The 17524-nt window shown below is 52.0% G+C and overlaps 1 protein-coding gene across 1 annotated transcript in view; it reads right to left on the bottom strand.

Annotated features, from left to right (window-relative positions):
- LOC122544267 (uncharacterized) overlaps window positions 1-17524 on the bottom strand; it is an 85318-nt gene that overhangs the window by 53399 nt on the left and 14395 nt on the right. Inside the window, exons 2-9 of the mRNA XM_087980856.1 lie at window positions 16500-16616; window positions 12159-12296; window positions 10749-10892; window positions 9615-9776; window positions 6005-6067; window positions 4770-4832; window positions 3136-3198; window positions 733-795 (exon numbers count right to left, since the gene is read on the bottom strand). Coding sequence (XP_087836982.1) covers window positions 733-795; window positions 3136-3198; window positions 4770-4832; window positions 6005-6067; window positions 9615-9776; window positions 10749-10892; window positions 12159-12296; window positions 16500-16616 — 813 coding nt within the window. The remainder of the gene's footprint in view (window positions 1-732; window positions 796-3135; window positions 3199-4769; window positions 4833-6004; window positions 6068-9614; window positions 9777-10748; window positions 10893-12158; window positions 12297-16499; window positions 16617-17524) is intronic.

Below are 17524 nucleotides of genomic sequence, written 5' to 3'. Positions count from 1 at the left end.
AGGAACAGGAGGCCATTCAGCCCCCGTCCCCCAGCCTGTTACACAGGAACAGATGGCCATTCAGCCCACCTCTTCCAGTCTGTTACACAGGAACAGGAGGCCATTCAGCCCCCCTTCCACAGCCTGTTACACAGGAACAGGAGGCCATTCAGCCACCTCCCCTCCCTCAGCTTGTTACACAGGAACAGGAGGCCATTCAGCCCCCCTCCTCCAGCCTGTTAGACAGGAACAGTAGGCCATTCAGCCCCCCCTCCTCCAGCCTGTTACACAGGAACAGGAGGCCATTCAGCCCCCCCTCCTCCAGCCTGTCACACAGGAACAGGACAAGGCCATTTGCCTCACCCCCTCCTCCAGCCTGTTATACAGGAACAGGAGGCCATTCAGCCCCCCCTTCTCCAGCCTGTTACACAGGAACAGGAGGCCATTCAGCCACGCCCTTCTCCAGCCTGTTACACAGGAACAGGAGGCCATGCAGGCCCCCTCCTCCAGCCTGTTACACAGGAACAGGAGGCCATTCAGCCCCTCCTCCTCCTCCAGCCTGTTACACAGGAACAGGAGGCCATGCAGGCCCCCTCCTCCAGCCTGTTACACAGGAACAGGAGGCCATTCAGCCCCCCTCCTCCAGCCTGTTACACAGGAACAGGAGATGGCCTGTCACAGGGATACAAATCCCACTCACTGGGGGGTATTTGATGGATTGATTCCAGGATATCAGACAATGGGAATTCTTACCTTTGCCTGTTGTTGACTCTCGGCTGATGGTCTGTGATGTCACGGGGCTGCTCGTTGGGGTAGCTGCTCCACCAATCAGGAAATGGAATGGGAGGAGAGATCGACCGATCAGTCAGATAAAGAGGAACAGATCCCTCACAAGCATCACTGACCCTTCACAGGATGAACCCCGACACACTGTCAAGTTATTCGATTCAATGTTCAGCCACAGAGACAGGATTCATTAAACTGGGAAGTGTGTCAGAAACAGGAAATCGTACAGCACAGGAGGAGGCCATTCAGCCCATCCACCCCCACCGCTCCAGCCTGTTACACAGGAACAGGAGGCCATTCAACACCCCCGCCCCAATCCATTCGGTTACAATTGAATAAGAGGCTATTCCGCTCCCCCCTCCTCTAGCCTGTCACACAGTAACAGGAGGCCATTCAGCCTATCCACCCCCACCGCTCCAGCCTGTTACACAGGAACAGGAGGCCATTCAGCCCCTGTCCCCCAGCCTGTTACACAGGAACAGGAGGCAATTCAGCCCCCTCCTCCAGCCTGTTACACAGGAACAGGAGGCCATTCAGTCCCCCTTCTACAGCCTGTTTTACAGGAACAGGAGGCTAGTCAGACCCCGTCCTCCAGTCTGTTACACAGGAACAGGAGGCCATTCAGCCCCCCTCCTCCAGCCTGTTACACAGGAACAGGAGGCCATTCACTCCCCGCTCCTCACCTTGTTACACAGGAACAGGAGGCCATTCAGCCCCCCTCCTCCAGCCTGTCACACAGGAACAGGACAAGGCCATTTGCCTCACCCCCTCCTTCAGCCTGTTGCACAGGAACAGGAGGCTATTCAGCCCCCCTCCTCCAGCTTGTTACACAGGAACAGGAGGCCATTCAGCCCCCCTCCTCCAGCCTGTCACACAGGAACAGGACAAGGACATTTGCCTCACCCCCTCCTCCAGCCTGTTACACAGGAACAGGAGGCCATTCACTCCCCGCTCCTCACCTTGTTACACAGGAACAGGAGGCCATTCAGCCCCGCTCCTCCAGCCTGTCACACAGGAACAGGACAAGGCCATTTGCCTCAACCCACCTCCAGCCTGTTACACAGGAACAGGAGGCCATTCAGCCCCCGTCCTCCAGCCTGTCACACAGGAACAGGACAAGGCCATTTGCCTCAACCCACCTCCAGCTTGTTACACAGGAACTGGAGGCCGTTCAGCCCCCCTCCTCCAGCCTGTTACACAGGAACAGGAGGCCATTCAGACCCCCCTCCTCCAGCCTGTTACACAGGAACAGGAGGCCATTCATTCCCCTCTCCTCACCTTGTTACACAGGAACAGGAGGCCATTCAGCCCCCCTCCTCCAGCCTGTTACACAGGAACAGGAGGCCATTCAGCCCCCCTCCTCCAGCCTGTTACACAGGAACAGGAGACCATTCAGCCCCCGTCCTCCAGCCTGTTACACAGGAACAGGAGGCCATTCAGCCCCCGTCCTCCAGCCTGTTACACAGGAACAGGAGGCCATTCAGCCCACCTCCTCCAGTCTGTTACACAGCAACAGGACAAGGCCATTTGTCTCACCCCCTCCTCCAGCCTGTTACACAGGAACAGGAGGCCATTCAGCCCCCGTCCTCCAGCCTGTTTCACAGGAACAGGAGGCCATTCATTCCCCTCTCCTCACCTTGTTACACAGGAACAGGAGGCCATTCAGCCCTGCTCCTCCAGCCTGTCACACAGGAACAGGACAAGGCCATTTGCCTCAACCCACCTCCAGCTTGTTACACAGGAACTGGAGGCCGTTCAGCCCCCCTCCTCCAGCCTGTTACACAGGAACAGGAGGCCATTCAGACCCCCCTCCTCCAGCCTGTTACACAGGAACAGGAGGCCATTCATTCCCCTCTCCTCACCTTGTTACACAGGAACAGGAGGCCATTCAGCCCTGCTCCTCCAGCCTGTCACACAGGAACAGGACAAGGCCATTTGCCTCAACCCAACTCCAGCTTGTTACACAGGAACAGGAGGCCGTTCAGCCCCCCTCCTCCAGCCTGTTACACAGGAACAGGAGGCCATTCAGCCCCACTCCTCCAGCCTGTTACACAGGAACAGGAGGCCATTCAGCCCCCCTCCTCCAGCCTGTTACACAGGAACAGGAGGCCATTCAGCCCCCGTCCTCCAGCCTGTTACACAGGAACAGGAGGCCATTCAGCCCCCGTCCTCCAGCCTGTTACACAGGAACAGGAGGCCATTCAGCCCACCTCCTCCAGTCTGTTACACAGGAACAGGAGGCCATTCAGCCCCCCTCCTCCAGCCTGTTACACAGGAACAGGAGATGGCCTGTCACAGGGATACAAATCCCACTCACTGGGGGGTATTTGATGGATTGATTCCAGGATATCAGACAATGGGAATTCTTACCTTTGCCTGTTGTTGACTCTCGGCTGATGGTCTGTGATGTCACGGGGCTGCTCGTTGGGGTAGCTGCTCCACCAGTCAGGAAATGGAATGGGAGGAGAGATCGACCGATCAGTCAGATAAAGAGGAACAGATCCCTCACAAGCATCACTGACCCTTCACAGGATGAACCCCGACACACTGTCAAGTTATTCGATTCAATATTCAGCCACAGAGACAGGATTCATTAAACTGGGAAGTGTGTCAGAAACAGGAAATCGTACAGCACAGGAGGAGGAGGCCATTCAGCCCAACCACCCCCACCGCTCCAGCCTGTTACACAGGAACAGGAGGCCATTCAACACCCCCGCCCCAATCCATTCGGTTACAATTGAATAAGAGGCTATTCCGCGCCCCCCTCCTCTAGCCTGTTACACAGGAACAGGAGGCCATTCAGCCCACCTCCTCCAGTCTGTTACACAGCAACAGGACAAGGCCATTTGTCTCACCCCCTCCTCCAGCCTGTTACACAGGAACAGGAGGCCATTCAGCCCCCGTCCTCCAGCCTGTTTCACAGGAACAGGAGGCCATTCATTCCCCTCTCCTCACCTTGTTACACAGGAACAGGAGGCCATTCAGCCCTGCTCCTCCAGCCTGTCACACAGGAACAGGACAAGACCATTTGCCTCAACCCACCTCCAGCTTGTTACACAGGAACTGGAGGCCGTTCAGCCCCCCTCCTCCAGCCTGTTACACAGGAACAGGAGGCCATTCAGACCCCCCTCCTCCAGCCTGTTACACAGGAACAGGAGGCCATTTATTCCCCTCTCCTCACCTTGTTACACAGGAACAGGAGGCCATTCAGCCCTGCTCCTCCAGCCTGTCACACAGGAACAGGACAAGGCCATTTGCCTCAACCCAACTCCAGCTTGTTACACAGGAACAGGAGGCCGTTCAGCCCCCCTCCTCCAGCCTGTTACACAGGAACAGGAGGCCATTCAGCCCCCCTCCTCCAGCCTGTTACACAGGAACAGGAGGCCATTCAGCCCCCCTCCTCCAGCCTGTTACACAGGAACAGGAGGCCATTCAGCCCCCGTCCTCCAGCCTGTTACACAGGAACAGGAGGCCATTCAGCCCCCGTCCTCCAGCCTGTTACACAGGAACAGGAGGCCATTCAGCCCCCGTCCTCCAGCCTGTTACACAGGAACAGGAGGCCATTCAGCCCCCGTCCTCCAGCCTGTTACACAGGAACAGGAGGCCATTCAGCCCCCGTCCTCCAGCCTGTTACACAGGAACAGGAGGCCATTCAGCCCCCCTCCTCCAACCTGTTACACAGGAACAGGAGGCCATTCTGGCCCCCCTCCTCCAGCCTGTTACACAGGAACAGGAGGCCATTCAGCCACCACCACCCCCCTCCAGCTTGTAACACAGGAACAGGAGGCCATTCAGCCCCCGTCCTCCAGCCTGTTACACAGGAACAGATGGCCATTCTGCCCCCCTCCTCCAGCCTGTTACACAGGAACAGAAGGCCATTCAGCCCCCCTCCTCCAGCCTGTTACACAGGAACAGGAGATGGCCTGTTACAGGGATACAAATCCCACTCACTGGGGGGTATTTGATGGATTGATTCCAGGATATCAGACAATGGGAATTCTTACCTTTGCCTGTTGTTGACTCTCGGCTGATGGTCTGTGATGTCACGGGGCTGCTCGTTGGGGTAGCTGCTCCACCAATCAGGAAATGGAATGGGAGGAGAGATCGACCGATCAGTCAGATAAAGAGGAACAGATCCCTCACAAGCATCACTGACCCTTCACAGGATGAACCCCGACACACTGTCAAGTTATTCGATTCAATGTTCAGCCACAGAGACAGGATTCATTAAACTGGGAGGTGTGTCAGAAACAGGAAATCGTACAGCACAGGAGGAGGCCATTCAGCCCATCCACCCCCACCGCTCCAGCCTGTTACACAGGAACAGGAGGCCATTCAACACCCCCGCCCCAATCCATTCGGTTACAATTGAATAAGAGGCTATTCCGCTCCCCCCCTCCTCTAGCCTGTTACACAGTCACAGGAGGCCATTCAGCCCCCCTCTTCCAGCCTGTTACACAGGAACAGGAGGCAATTCAGGCCCCCTACTCCAGCCTGTTACACAGGAACAGGAGGCCATTCAGCCCCTCCTCCTCCTCCAGCCTGTTACACAGGAACAGGAGGCCATGCAGGCCCCCTCCTCCAGCCTGTTACACAGGAACAGGAGGCCATTCAGCCCCTCCTCCTCCTCCAGCCTGTTACACAGGAACAGGAGGCAATTCAGGCCCCCTCCTCCAGCCTGTTACACAGGAACAGGAGGCAATTCAGCCCCTCCTCCAGCCTGTTACACAGGAACAGGAGGCCATTCAGCCCCCCTCCTCCAGCCTGTTACACAGGAACAGGAGGCCATTCAGCCCCCCCTCCTCCAGCCTGTCACACAGGAACAGGACAAGGCCATTTGCCTCACCCCCTCCTCCAGCCTGTTATACAGGAACAGGAGGCCATTCAGCCCCCCCTTCTCCAGCCTGTTACACAGGAACAGGAGGCCATTCAGCCACGCCCTTCTCCAGCCTGTTACACAGGAACAGTAGGCCATGCAGGCCCCCTCCTCCAGCCTGTTACACAGGAACAGGAGGCCATTCAGCCCCTCCTCCTCCTCCTCCAGCCTGTTACACAGGAACAGGAGGCCATGCAGGCCCCCTCCTCCAGCCTGTTACACAGGAACAGGAGGCCATTCAGCCCCCCTCCTCCAGCCTGTTACACAGGAACAGGAGATGGCCTGTCACAGGGATACAAATCCCACTCACTGGGGGGTATTTGATGGATTGATTCCAGGATATCAGACAATGGGAATTCTTACCTTTGCCTGTTGTTGACTCTCGGCTGATGGTCTGTGATGTCACGGGGCTGCTCGTTGGGGTAGCTGCTCCACCAATCAGGAAATGGAATGGGAGGAGAGATCGACCGATCAGTCAGATAAAGAGGAACAGATCCCTCACAAGCATCACTGACCCTTCACAGGATGAACCCCGACACACTGTCAAGTTATTCGATTCAATATTCAGCCACAGAGACAGGATTCATTAAACTGGGAAGTGTGTCAGAAACAGGAAATCGTACAGCACAGGAGGAGGCCATTCAGCCCATCCACCCCCACCGCTCCAGCCTGTTACACAGGAACAGGAGGCCATTCAACACCCCCGCCCCAATCCATTCGGTTACAATTGAATAAGAGGCTATTCCGCTCCCCCCTCCTCTAGCCTGTTACACAGTAACAGGAGGCCATTCAGCCTATCCACCCCCACCGCTCCAGCCTGTTACACAGGAACAGGAGGCCATTCAGCCCCTCCTTCTCTAGCCTGTTACACAGTAACAGGAGGCCATTCAGTCCCTGTCCCCCAGCCTGTTACACAGGAACAGGAGGCAATTCAGCCCCCCTCCTCCAGCCTGTTACACAGGAACAGGAGGCCTTTCAGTCCCCCTTCTACAGCCTGTTTTACAGGAACAGGAGGCTATTCATCCCCCCTCCTCCAGTCTGTTACACAGGAACAGGAGGCCATTCAGCCCCCCTCCTCCAGTCTGTTACACAGGAACAGGAGGCCATTCAGCCCCCCTCCTCCAGCTTGTTACACAGGAACAGGAGGCCATTCAGCCCCCCCTCCTCCAGCCTGTCACACAGGAACAGGACAAGGCCATTTGCCTCACCCCCTCCTTCAGCCTGTTGCACAGGAACAGGAGGCTATTCAGCCCCGCTCCTCCAGTCTGTTACACAGGAACAGGAGGCCATTCAGCCCCCCTCCTCCAGCTTGTTACACAGGAACAGGAGGCCATTCAGCCCCCCCCCTCCAGCCTGTCACACAGGAACAGGACAAGGACATTTGCCTCACCCCCTCCTCCAGCCTGTTACACAGGAACAGGAGGCCATTCACTCCCCTCTCCTCACCTTGTTACACAGGAACAGGAGGCCATTCAGCCCCGCTCCTCCAGCCTGTCACACAGGAACAGGACAAGGCCATTTGCCTCAACCCACCTCCAGCTTGTTACACAGGAACTGGAGGCCGTTCAGCCCCCCCCCTCCAGCATGTTACACAGGAACAGGAGGCCGTTCAGTCCCCCTCCTCCAGCATGTTACACAGGAACAGGAGGCCGTTCAGCCCCCCTCCTCCAGCATGTTACACAGGAACAGGAGGCCGTTCAGCCCCCCTCCTCCAGTCTGTTACACAGGAACAGGAGGACGTTCAGCCCCCCTCCTCCAGCCTGTTACACAGGAACAGGAGGACGTTCAGCCCCCCTCCTCCAGCCTGTTACACAGGAACAGGAGGACATTCAGCCCCCCTCCTCCAGCCTGTTACACAGGAACAGGAGGACATTCAGCCCCCCTCCTCCAGTCTGTTACACAGGAACAGGAGGACATTCAGACCCCCCTCCTCCAGCCTGTTACACAGGAACAGGAGGACGTTCAGCCCCCCTCCTCCAGCCTGTTACACAGGAACAGGAGGACATTCAGGCCCCCTCCTCCAGCCTGTCACACAGGAACAGGACAAGGCCATTTGCCTCAACCCACCTCCAGCTTGTTACACAGGAACAGGAGGCCATTCAGCCCCCGTCCTCCAACCTGTTACACAGTACAGGAGGCCATTCATTCCCCTCTCCTCACCTTGTTACACAGGAACAGGAGGCCATTCAGCCCTGCTCCTCCAGCCTGTCACACAGGAACAGGACAAGGCCATTTGCCTCAACCCACCTCCAGCTTGTTACACAGGAACTGGAGGCCATTCAGCCCCCGTCCTCCAGCCTGTTACACAGGAACAGGAGGCCATTCAGCCCCCGTCCTCCAGCCTGTTACACAGTAACAGGAGGCCATTCAGCCCCGTCCTCCAGCCTGTTACACAGGAACAGATGGCCATTCAGCCCCCCTCCTCCAGCCTGTTACACAGGAACAGGAGACCGTTCAGCCCCCATCCTCCAGCCTGTTACATAGGAACAGGAGGCCATTCAGCCCCCCTACGCCAGTCTGTTACACAGGAACAGGAGGCCATTCAGTCCCCTCCTCCTCAAGCCTGTTACACAGGCACAGGATGCCATTCAGCCCTCCTTCTCCAACCTGTTACATGGAACAATAGGCCATCAGCCCTCTCCACTCCTCCAGTCTGTTACACAGGAGCAGGAGACCGTTCAGCCCCCATCCTCCAGCCTGTTACACAGGAACAGGAGGCCATTCAGCCCCCCTACGCCAGTCTGTTACACAGGAACAGGAGGCCATTCAGCCACCTCCATTCAGCCTGTTGTATCTGCTCCCTTTCAGGCACCCCTTCCAGATCCCAATAACTCTGTGTCAAAAATCAAATCCTCCTCCTCCCCCACTACCCATATCCCCCCAACTCCGCTCCCCCCACACACACACCCCCCCCAACTCTGTTTTCCCAGTTCTCTTCATTCTGCCTGTTCCTGGTGACTGGCTGAATCGCTACTGTAAAGAGATGCTATCCCTGTTTGGCAGGTTACCCCATGGTTCTGAGGGTGCACTTTGGGCTCTCTGAGTGCTGTTTCCCTCCCCCCCCCCCAACTTTACCCTGTGGTGACCCCCTCCTCTCCAGCCCCTGGATACTGCAGCTAAATCCGTGACTTTGGGATCTGTTATTGCTGTGTCCTCGTTGCTATATCCTCTGTATCTTCTACACTTCCCAAACTATTCCTTCATCCCTTCTCTCCAATTTCCTTTTGCTCCATTTTTCCTTTCTTAATCTCTTTCCTGTCTCACGTTTCCTCCCTCTCCTCTTCCCTCCCTTAGCCTTGACTCTTCTCCTTTCTCTCTGAACTTTTATGTCTAAGCTTGAGCCACACCCCACCACGCCAACCTCCCCCCCACACCCCAACAACATTAGCTCCCCCACACCCATGCCCCCAAACCCCCCCACCCCCAGCAGCCTCAACGACCCCAAAACATTCAGTTACTTAGCATCGAACAAATGACAAACTCAGTTAAAATGGACTTGTATAAATGCTGTATGGAAAATGAATCAGGGGTGTCATGGTGGCTCATTGGTTAGCACTGCTGCCTCCCGGCGCCAGGGACCCGGGTTCGATTTCACCCTCGGGTGGCTGTCTGTGCGGAGTTTGCACGTTCTCCCCATGCAGTTTTCCTCCGGGTGCTCCAGTTTCCTCCCACAGCCCAAAAATGTGCAGGTTAGGGTGGATTGGCCGTGGGAAATTGTCCCATAGTGCCCAGGGATGTGTAGGTTATGGTGGATTGGCCGTGGGAAATTGTCCCATAGTGCCCAGGGATGTGTAGGTTAGGGTGGATTGACCATGGGAAATTGTCCCATAGTGTCCAGGGATGTGTAGGTTAGGGACATTAGCTCGGGATAAATGTAGAGTAATAGGGTCTGGGTGGGATACTCTGAGGAGGGTCAGTGTGGGCATGTTGGGCTGAATAGCCTGTTTCCACCCTGTAGGGATTCTATGATTACCTGGTTTCGGTGTGGAGCTTCCACTCTCTGAGTTGCAGAGGTCCGTCCCACAACACGTGGGGGAGGTGTCAAACTGTACACGGAATTCTGACAATAACCCAGACGTTTGGCAGAAACGCTCGGAGACACAGCCTTTGGCGAAGAACAGCTTCCCACTCGACACTGGAAACAGACAGAACACATGTTGGGAAAAGCCAGGGGCCAGTTTGACTCTCCTTGCTGGTTATAACGGATTGGTGTTTGGCAAGAAACATTGACCCGTTACACACACCACAGTAATCATCTTTATTCATTCATGGCATGAGGACATCGCTGGCTGGGCCAACATTTATTGCCCAACCCAAACGCCCAGAGGGCAGTTCAGAGTCAACCACATTGCTGTGGGTCTGGAGTCACGTGTCGGTCCAGACTAGATGCCTCCCAACGGTTAACACTTACCCATTCAGTTTCTTCCCACAGTCCAGGGATGTCCAGGTTTGGGTGGATTGGCCATGCTAAATTGTCCCATAGTGCCCAGGGATGTGCAGGTTAGGGTGGATTGGTCATGCTCAGTTGTCCCATAGTGCCCAGGGATGTGCAGGTTAGGGTGGATTGGCTATGCTAAATTATCCCATAGTGCCCAGGGATGTGTAGGTTAGGGTGGATTGGCCATACTAAATTGTCCCATAGTGCCCAGGGATGTGCAGGTTAGGGTGGATTGGCCATGGGAAATTGTCCCATAGTGCCCAGGGATGTGCAGGTTAGGGTGGATTGGCCATGGGAAATTGTCCCATAGTGTCCAGGGATGTGCAGGTTAGGGTGGATTGGTCATGCTCAGTTGTCCCATAGTGCCCAGGGATGTGCAGGTTAGGGTGGATTGGCCATGCTAAATTGTCCCATAGTGCCCAGGGATGTGCAGGTTAGGGTGGATTGGCCATGCTAAATTGTCCCATAGTGCCCAGGGATGTGTAGGTTAGGGTGGATTGGCCATGGGAAATTGTCCCATAGTGTCCAGGGATGTGTCAGGTCGATGCATTAGTCAGAGGAAAATGTAGAATTAAGAGTCTGGTGGGTTACTGCTCGGAGGGTTGGTGTGGACTTGTTGGGCCGAAGTGCCTATTTCCATACTGCAGCGCTTCTGTGATTCAAACCTACCCACAGCCTCGAGACCCGACACATTCCCGCAGTGGGTCTCAGCTCCCACACATTGCACCGTCCGCTCTGACTGCCTGCAGGACTCTGCCGAGTTTCCGAAACACCCTCGACATTCCAGTCCATTCCGCGTGTCGTTCCGAGCTTCTGAAACACAAAGATGTTTCCCCAAGGTCAAACAAACAGAAGCTCAGAAGTTCCCCAACAGCTCCCGTTGCTTTCATACAGAAATACGCCTTGAATTCTAACACGCAGCCACAAATGTGTCACAGGTCAACTGATACTCCCTACTCTTCAATCACAGCTGATCCATGTCCCAGAGAGCAAACACAAATGGATATCACAACACAGCATTAACGTTTTCCCTCTGTACCTAACCCCCAGTACTGGGAGTGTTTGATGGGAGCCAGCATAGAAGTAGTTTTACTCTTCATCTCACCCTGCGCTGTCCCTGTCCTGGGAGTGCTTGATGGGAGGACAGGGTAGAGTGAGCTTTATTCTGCATCTTACCCAGCGCTGTCTGTGCCCTGAGAGTGTTTGATGGGGGACAGTGTAGAGTGAGCTTTACTCTGTATCTAACCCCGTGCTGTCCCTGTACCTGGGAGTGTTTGATGGGGGACAGTGTAGAGGGAGCTCTACTCTGTATCTAACCCCGTGCTGTCCCTGTACCTGGGAGTGTTTGATGGGGGACAGTGTAGAGGGAGCTCTACTCTGTATCTAACCCTGTGCTGAACCTGTCCTGGGAGTGTTTGATGGGGGACAGTGTAGTGGGAGCTTTACTCTGTATCCAAATGCGGGCTGTCCCTATCCTGGGAGTGTTTGATAGGGTCAGTTTAGAAGGAGCTTTACTCTGTATTTAACCCCGTGCTGTCCCTGTCCTGGGAGTGTTTGAGGGAAATGGTGTTGAGGGAGCTTTACTCTGTATCTAAAACGGTGCTGTTCCTGTCCTGGGAGGGTTTGATGGGGGGACAGTGTAGAGAGAGCTTTACTCTCAATCTAACCTCGTGCTCTAGTGGTCTGGGAGTGAGAATGGGGACATTGTAGAGGGAGCTTTGTTCTGTGTCTCACCCCTTGCTGTAGTGGTCTGGGAGTGTTTGATAGGGGAACAGTATAGAGGGAGCTTTACTCTGTATCTCACCCTTTGTTGCAGTGTTCTGGGGATGTTTAATGGGGACAGTGTAGAGGTAGCTTTACTCTGTACCTAACCCTGTGCTCCCCCTGTCCTGGGAGGGTTTGAGTGGGAGACTGTCAAGGGGGAGTTATTCTGGATCTAACCCTGGGAATTTTTGATGGAACCTCAAGGGAAATTTGCAGGATTGATGTTTCTCAGTCACGGTATTATTAAACTGGACAGGCTGATGATGGAATGAATCTATCGGATCTGGATTGGATTACGATGCATTTTTGCCTTACCCACAACTATCCGATCATTACAGAGATCAGAGTCACAGCAACTGCTTTTCTCTGAGAGGATCACAGCTCCAGTGTTGATAGAGAGAGGATCCGAGCATGATCCACAGGAATTTCTAATCACCTGGGTGGACTGTCCATCTGAAAACAAGCAAATATCAGGTCAGCAATTTCACACCGGCTGCTCAGAACTGGCAGAGAGATAGAGAGAATGGGGATGAAGAAGAAGTGAGAGAGAGAGAGAGAGAGAGAGAGAGAGAGGAATGAGCAAAAGGAAATTAAAGTGAATAAGAGATGGGAAAGAAAAGGGCAAGAGAGAAGGAAGTGTGAGAAAAGCGAGAGAGTAAAAGAGGGGAAAGGAAACAAAATTTCCCACAAAGTTCAAAACCATTTAAACCCATTGTAGCTTTCAATTAAGAACTGAAATGGTTCTGGAACAAGACTACACTTAAACATACTTACTGCAGCAAACAGACTAAAATCACCACTGATTAAACAATATCTTTCCATTGGCACTTATGTGACAAAGTACGACACATTTGACCCAACAAAGAAAACAACATGATTAAAGATACAGCAAAAGTTAAATTCAGCAAGACTGCTCACTCATTGGAGAGAGATGATTGGCAGTAGTTTAACCTGAGAGTCAACCAAGAGGAAAGGTTGAGAAGGAGGATCCTTCATGGTATTTTCAGCTGGGGTGGGGATTGAACCCATAATGTCAGCATTACAAACCAGCTGGCCAGCCAAACGAGCTATGTACAGTGCTGTCACAGTCAACACTCAATTCAAAATCATTCCCAGCTTCCTCGGTATTGCTTCCATTCTTTGTATTTATCAGCTTAGAGCGGTTGAACTCCAGAACTGTCTTCCATGATGCAAGTTTCCCTCGAGACTTCTCTCTCCTCATAGAGTGAGGCAAATTTTGTCTTAACTGGATGTAGGTTTGGTCACTGAGCTAGAAGGTTCATTTCCAGATATTTCGTCACCCTACTAGGTAACATCCTCAGTGGGCTTCCGGGCGAAGCACAGCTGGTGATTTCTGTTTTCTGTTTGTATGTTTGGGTTTCTTTGGGTTGGTGATGTCATTTCCTGTGGTGATGCCATTTCCTGTTCTTTTTCTATAGGGGTGGTGGATGGGGTCTAATCTGATGTGTTTGTTGATAAAGTCCCGGTTGGAATGCCATGCTTCTAGGAATTCTCATGCATGTCTCTATTTGGCTTGTCCTAGGATGGATGTGTTGTCCCAGTTGAAGTGGTGTCCTTCCTTTTCTGTATGGAAGGTACTAGTGAGAGAAGGTCATGTTGTTTGTGGCTAGTTGATGTTATAGAGTCATAGAGTCATAGAGATGTACAGCATGGAAACAGACCCTTCAGTCCAACCTGCCCATGCCGACCAGATATCCCAACCCAATCTAGTCCCACCTGACAGCACCCGACCCATATCCCTCCAATCCCTTCCTATTCATATACCCATCCAAATGCCTCTTAAATGTTGCAATTGTACCAGCCTCCACCACTTCCTCTGGCAGCTCATTCCATACACGTACCACCCTGTGTGTGTGAAAAAGTTGCCCCTTAGGTCTCTTTTCTATCTTTCCCCTCTCACCCTAAACCTATGCCCTCTAGTTCTGGATTCCCCGACCCCAGGGAAAGACTTTGTCTATTTATTCTATCCATGCCCCTCATAATTTTGTCAACCTCTATAAGGTCACCCCTCAGCCTCCGACGCTCCAGGGAAAACAGCCCTATTCTGTTCAGCCTCTCCCTATAGCTCAAATCCTCCAACCCTGGCAACATCCTTGTAAGGTTCTTACAGTTCTTGCACGGTATTTTGTTTTGTAATTTTTTTTGCACAAAATACTGTGTTAGAACCGTAAATAACACTACATTGGACAAACAGGCAGAAAACTAGCCACCAGGATACATGAACATCAACTAGCCACAAAACAACATGACCCTCTCTCACTAGTATCCTCACATACAGATGAGCAAGGACACCACTTCAACTGGGACAACACATCCATCTGAGGACAAGCCAAACAGAGACACTCACGAAAATTCCTGGAAGCATGGCATTCCAACCGGAACTCTATCAACAAACACGTCGAGTTAGACCCCATCTACCACGGCCTGAGAAAAAGAACAGGAAGTGACATCACCACCAGAAATGACATCACCAATACAAAGAACCCCAAACATAGAAATAGAAAGCAGAAGTCATCAGCAATGCTTCGCCTGGAGGCTCACGGAGGATGTTACTTCGTAGGGTGACAAAACGTTTGGAAATGAACCTTCCAGCTCAGCAAGCAAACTTCAGCAGAACCTCAATCTGAGCTACCAATCTTCTTAAAACTCTTGTCTTAACTCCTGGTGAATTTGATTTTTCTCAATGTAAGCCCCAACTCTCATCACTGCATGGTGAGCTGTAACATATTGCTGCCTACCCTTGTTTTCTCTCTCTCTCTCTCTCTCTCTCTCTCTGTCTCTCTCCCACTCTCTCCTAGATCCTGACAAACTAATTGTGTCACTGTGTTAGATGGGGTATATTAGAAACACTTCCCTTCTCAAAGACCAATTCTACAACAACATGAATCACATGGGCCACGTATCCAGGTAGAAATTGTTGACCGCCTATCATTGCAGGCCCAATTCTCCTTCATCCTGGAACTAAATGGGCAGCTTAAAAGCACAACTGCTTATAACTTGAACTTCACAGAACTTTGAAAGGTGTTTGGAAACTCACGGTCTATTCGCTGTCAACACATAAGCTCCTGTTACTGATTCCAAATGTCACCATCTCATCCACTCTTCCTCCTTTAATCTCAAATAATCAAGCCAGCTGGGTTTGCTGTTAGTCAGAGTTCAGAATGGATCACATGAAGTCTTTTTTTATTCATCTCACCACAGAACAATCCTACAAACCTCATCATCGGAACAGATATAACATGGGAAGGAAATAAAGGGTTGAGAGTGAAAGCAAGTAAGAGAAAGTGAGAGAGTAAAAATAAAAGAGAAAGAGAGAGTAAGACCAGAGATTAAAGGAGAAAGAGGCATGGTCCAGTGTGGAACGAATGGCCTGTTTCCGTGCTGTAGGACTCTATGACTGAGAGAGAGAGAGAGAGAAGACAGAGAAAAATTCTGGAAGTGGAAGGAAGAGTAGGAGATAGAGAGGAGAAATGGGGCAGTAAACTTTGTTAGTCAAAGCTAATTAGAGTTTAAGAGCAGGGAGTTGATGCCCCAGTGATTGTAATGGGGTCAGCCAGATGCACCTTATAGAATCTGAGTTCCCTGATTGGGGCTGTTAACCTGGTCCAGTCAGGGAATCCTGGCTGACAGATAGAATCAGGAGTGTCTGGGTGTTCAGTTCACTCTGAGAGCTGGCTCTGAAGGGGTTGGACCAGTGTCACGACCTACACACGTGTAAATGAAGGGGGACATGGTGACGGGATAGGGCGGCACGGTGGCTCAATGGTTAGCATGCTGCTCACAGTGCCAGGGACCCAGGCTCGATTCCTACCCTGGGCAACTGCACATCCTCCGCGTGTCTGTGTGGGTTTATTTCAGGTGCTCTGGTTTCCTCCCACAGTCCAAAGATGTGCAGGTTAGGGTGGATTGACCATGCTAAATTGTCCTATAGTGTTAGGTGCATTAGTCAGGGGGAATATAGGGGAGGGGAATGGCTCTAGCTGGGTTACTTTTCGGAGGGTAGGTATGGACTTGTTGGGCCAAATGGCCTATTTCCATACTGTTGGTAATTTAATCTAATGAGGGATTCCACCATAAATCCTGGTTAGAACACAGCTAGAGTCTTGTGTGCAGTCGCAGAATGCACATGCAGGAGAGATGGGATAGCAGTGGAATGGGGGCAGGGGGAGATTTACCAGGATGTTGCCTGGGTTGGACAGTTTCAGTGCTGCAGAGAGGTTGACAGTCTGGGGTTGTTTCCCTGAGATTGCAGGAGACTTAGAGGGGTTATGATTGAGATAGATAACATTATCAGGAACATTGCTAGGAAACATGGCATCCTCTTGATGGAGAGCTCAATGACTGGGGGGGGAGGGGGGGGGTGGGTGTACATTGAAAAGAAGGGGCATGAAGTTTAGAGGTGATATGAGGAATAACGTTTTCATCCAGAGGGTGGTGAGAAACTGTAAGGATTGGAGAGACACTGAAGCAGTATTTAGCTCAGCGGTGCCAAAGCTGTGGGTCAAGTGCTGGAAGATGGGATTAGAAAAATTCGGTCATTGTTTTTGACTCAATGTGCTGAAGGACCTCTGTTTTTGTTTTGGGCTCTCAGACCTCTCCAACTCCATGACACTAAAATTCAAGAGGAAACATTACCCAAGATTGTGATGATTGAGGTGGTCCGGCAGGTACTTGTCCCTGATTGACAAATCACTGGTTTGAGTTTGCACTCGCCAGAAGTTGCAGAACATTGGTGACAGGTCAAAGGTCGCACTGAGGAGAGAGAAGCGATAGATCAACATGAATCAAATTAACAAGTCCCAGCTCCAGTCAGGAACCTCTCCACTGATTTGATTTATTATCATTACACGTACCAAGATATAGCAAAAAATATCTGTTTTGTCCGCAAACCAGACAAATCGTACCTTACGAAGGTAGGTCAGGGTAATCGAACAGAATATAGTATTGCAGCTACAGAGAAAGTGTCGAGAAAGATCAACTCGAATATAGAGTCAAAGAGTTATACCGCACAGAAACAGACCCTTCGGTCCAACTCGTCCATGCTGGCCAGATATCCTAAACTGACCGAGTCCCATTTGCCAGCACGTGGCCCATATCCCTCCAAACTCTTCCTATTCATATACCATCCAGATGCCTTTTAAATGCTGTAATTGTACCAGCCTTAACCACTTCGTCTGGCACCTCATTCCATACACGCACCACCCTTTTAAATCTTTCCCCCCTCACTTTAAACCTATGCCCTCGAGTTTGAATATGTATTTTAAAATATAAGACATCATAAGTCTGATACCAGCATCACAGACCATAGGTGAAGAACGTCAGCTGCAATCAGTGTAGCCATGGGGAAGGGTTTTTACAGCACACAGAGAGAGGCTATTCCTTTCATTCATTCCATACCAGCGCCCCCTATAGGGTGATTTGAACAGCAGTTCTGCCACTATAGCCCTGTGGGTTTATTTCCTACATGTGTCTCTTTTCCTCTTAGAACCCTTTGATTGATGCTATTTGTACTATTCCAGTGAATTCCAGATTGTTACCACTCACCGTCTGAAGATGTCCCCCTCTCACAGCTTATCTCATGCCCAAAACTTTAAATCTGTGTCGCTAGTCCTAGTGATATCAGCTGTTGTGATCTTGTGTATCTAGAACAGATACAAGAA

This window comes from Chiloscyllium plagiosum, unplaced genomic scaffold (assembly GCF_037043375.1).
Source record: "Chiloscyllium plagiosum isolate Xiang-an unplaced genomic scaffold, Cpla_swu_hap1 HiC_scaffold_38, whole genome shotgun sequence".
Taxonomy (NCBI): Eukaryota; Metazoa; Chordata; class Chondrichthyes; order Orectolobiformes; family Hemiscylliidae; genus Chiloscyllium; species Chiloscyllium plagiosum.
Note: the sequence above shows the minus strand (reverse complement) of the source record. Positions and strands in the feature narration are given on the sequence as shown.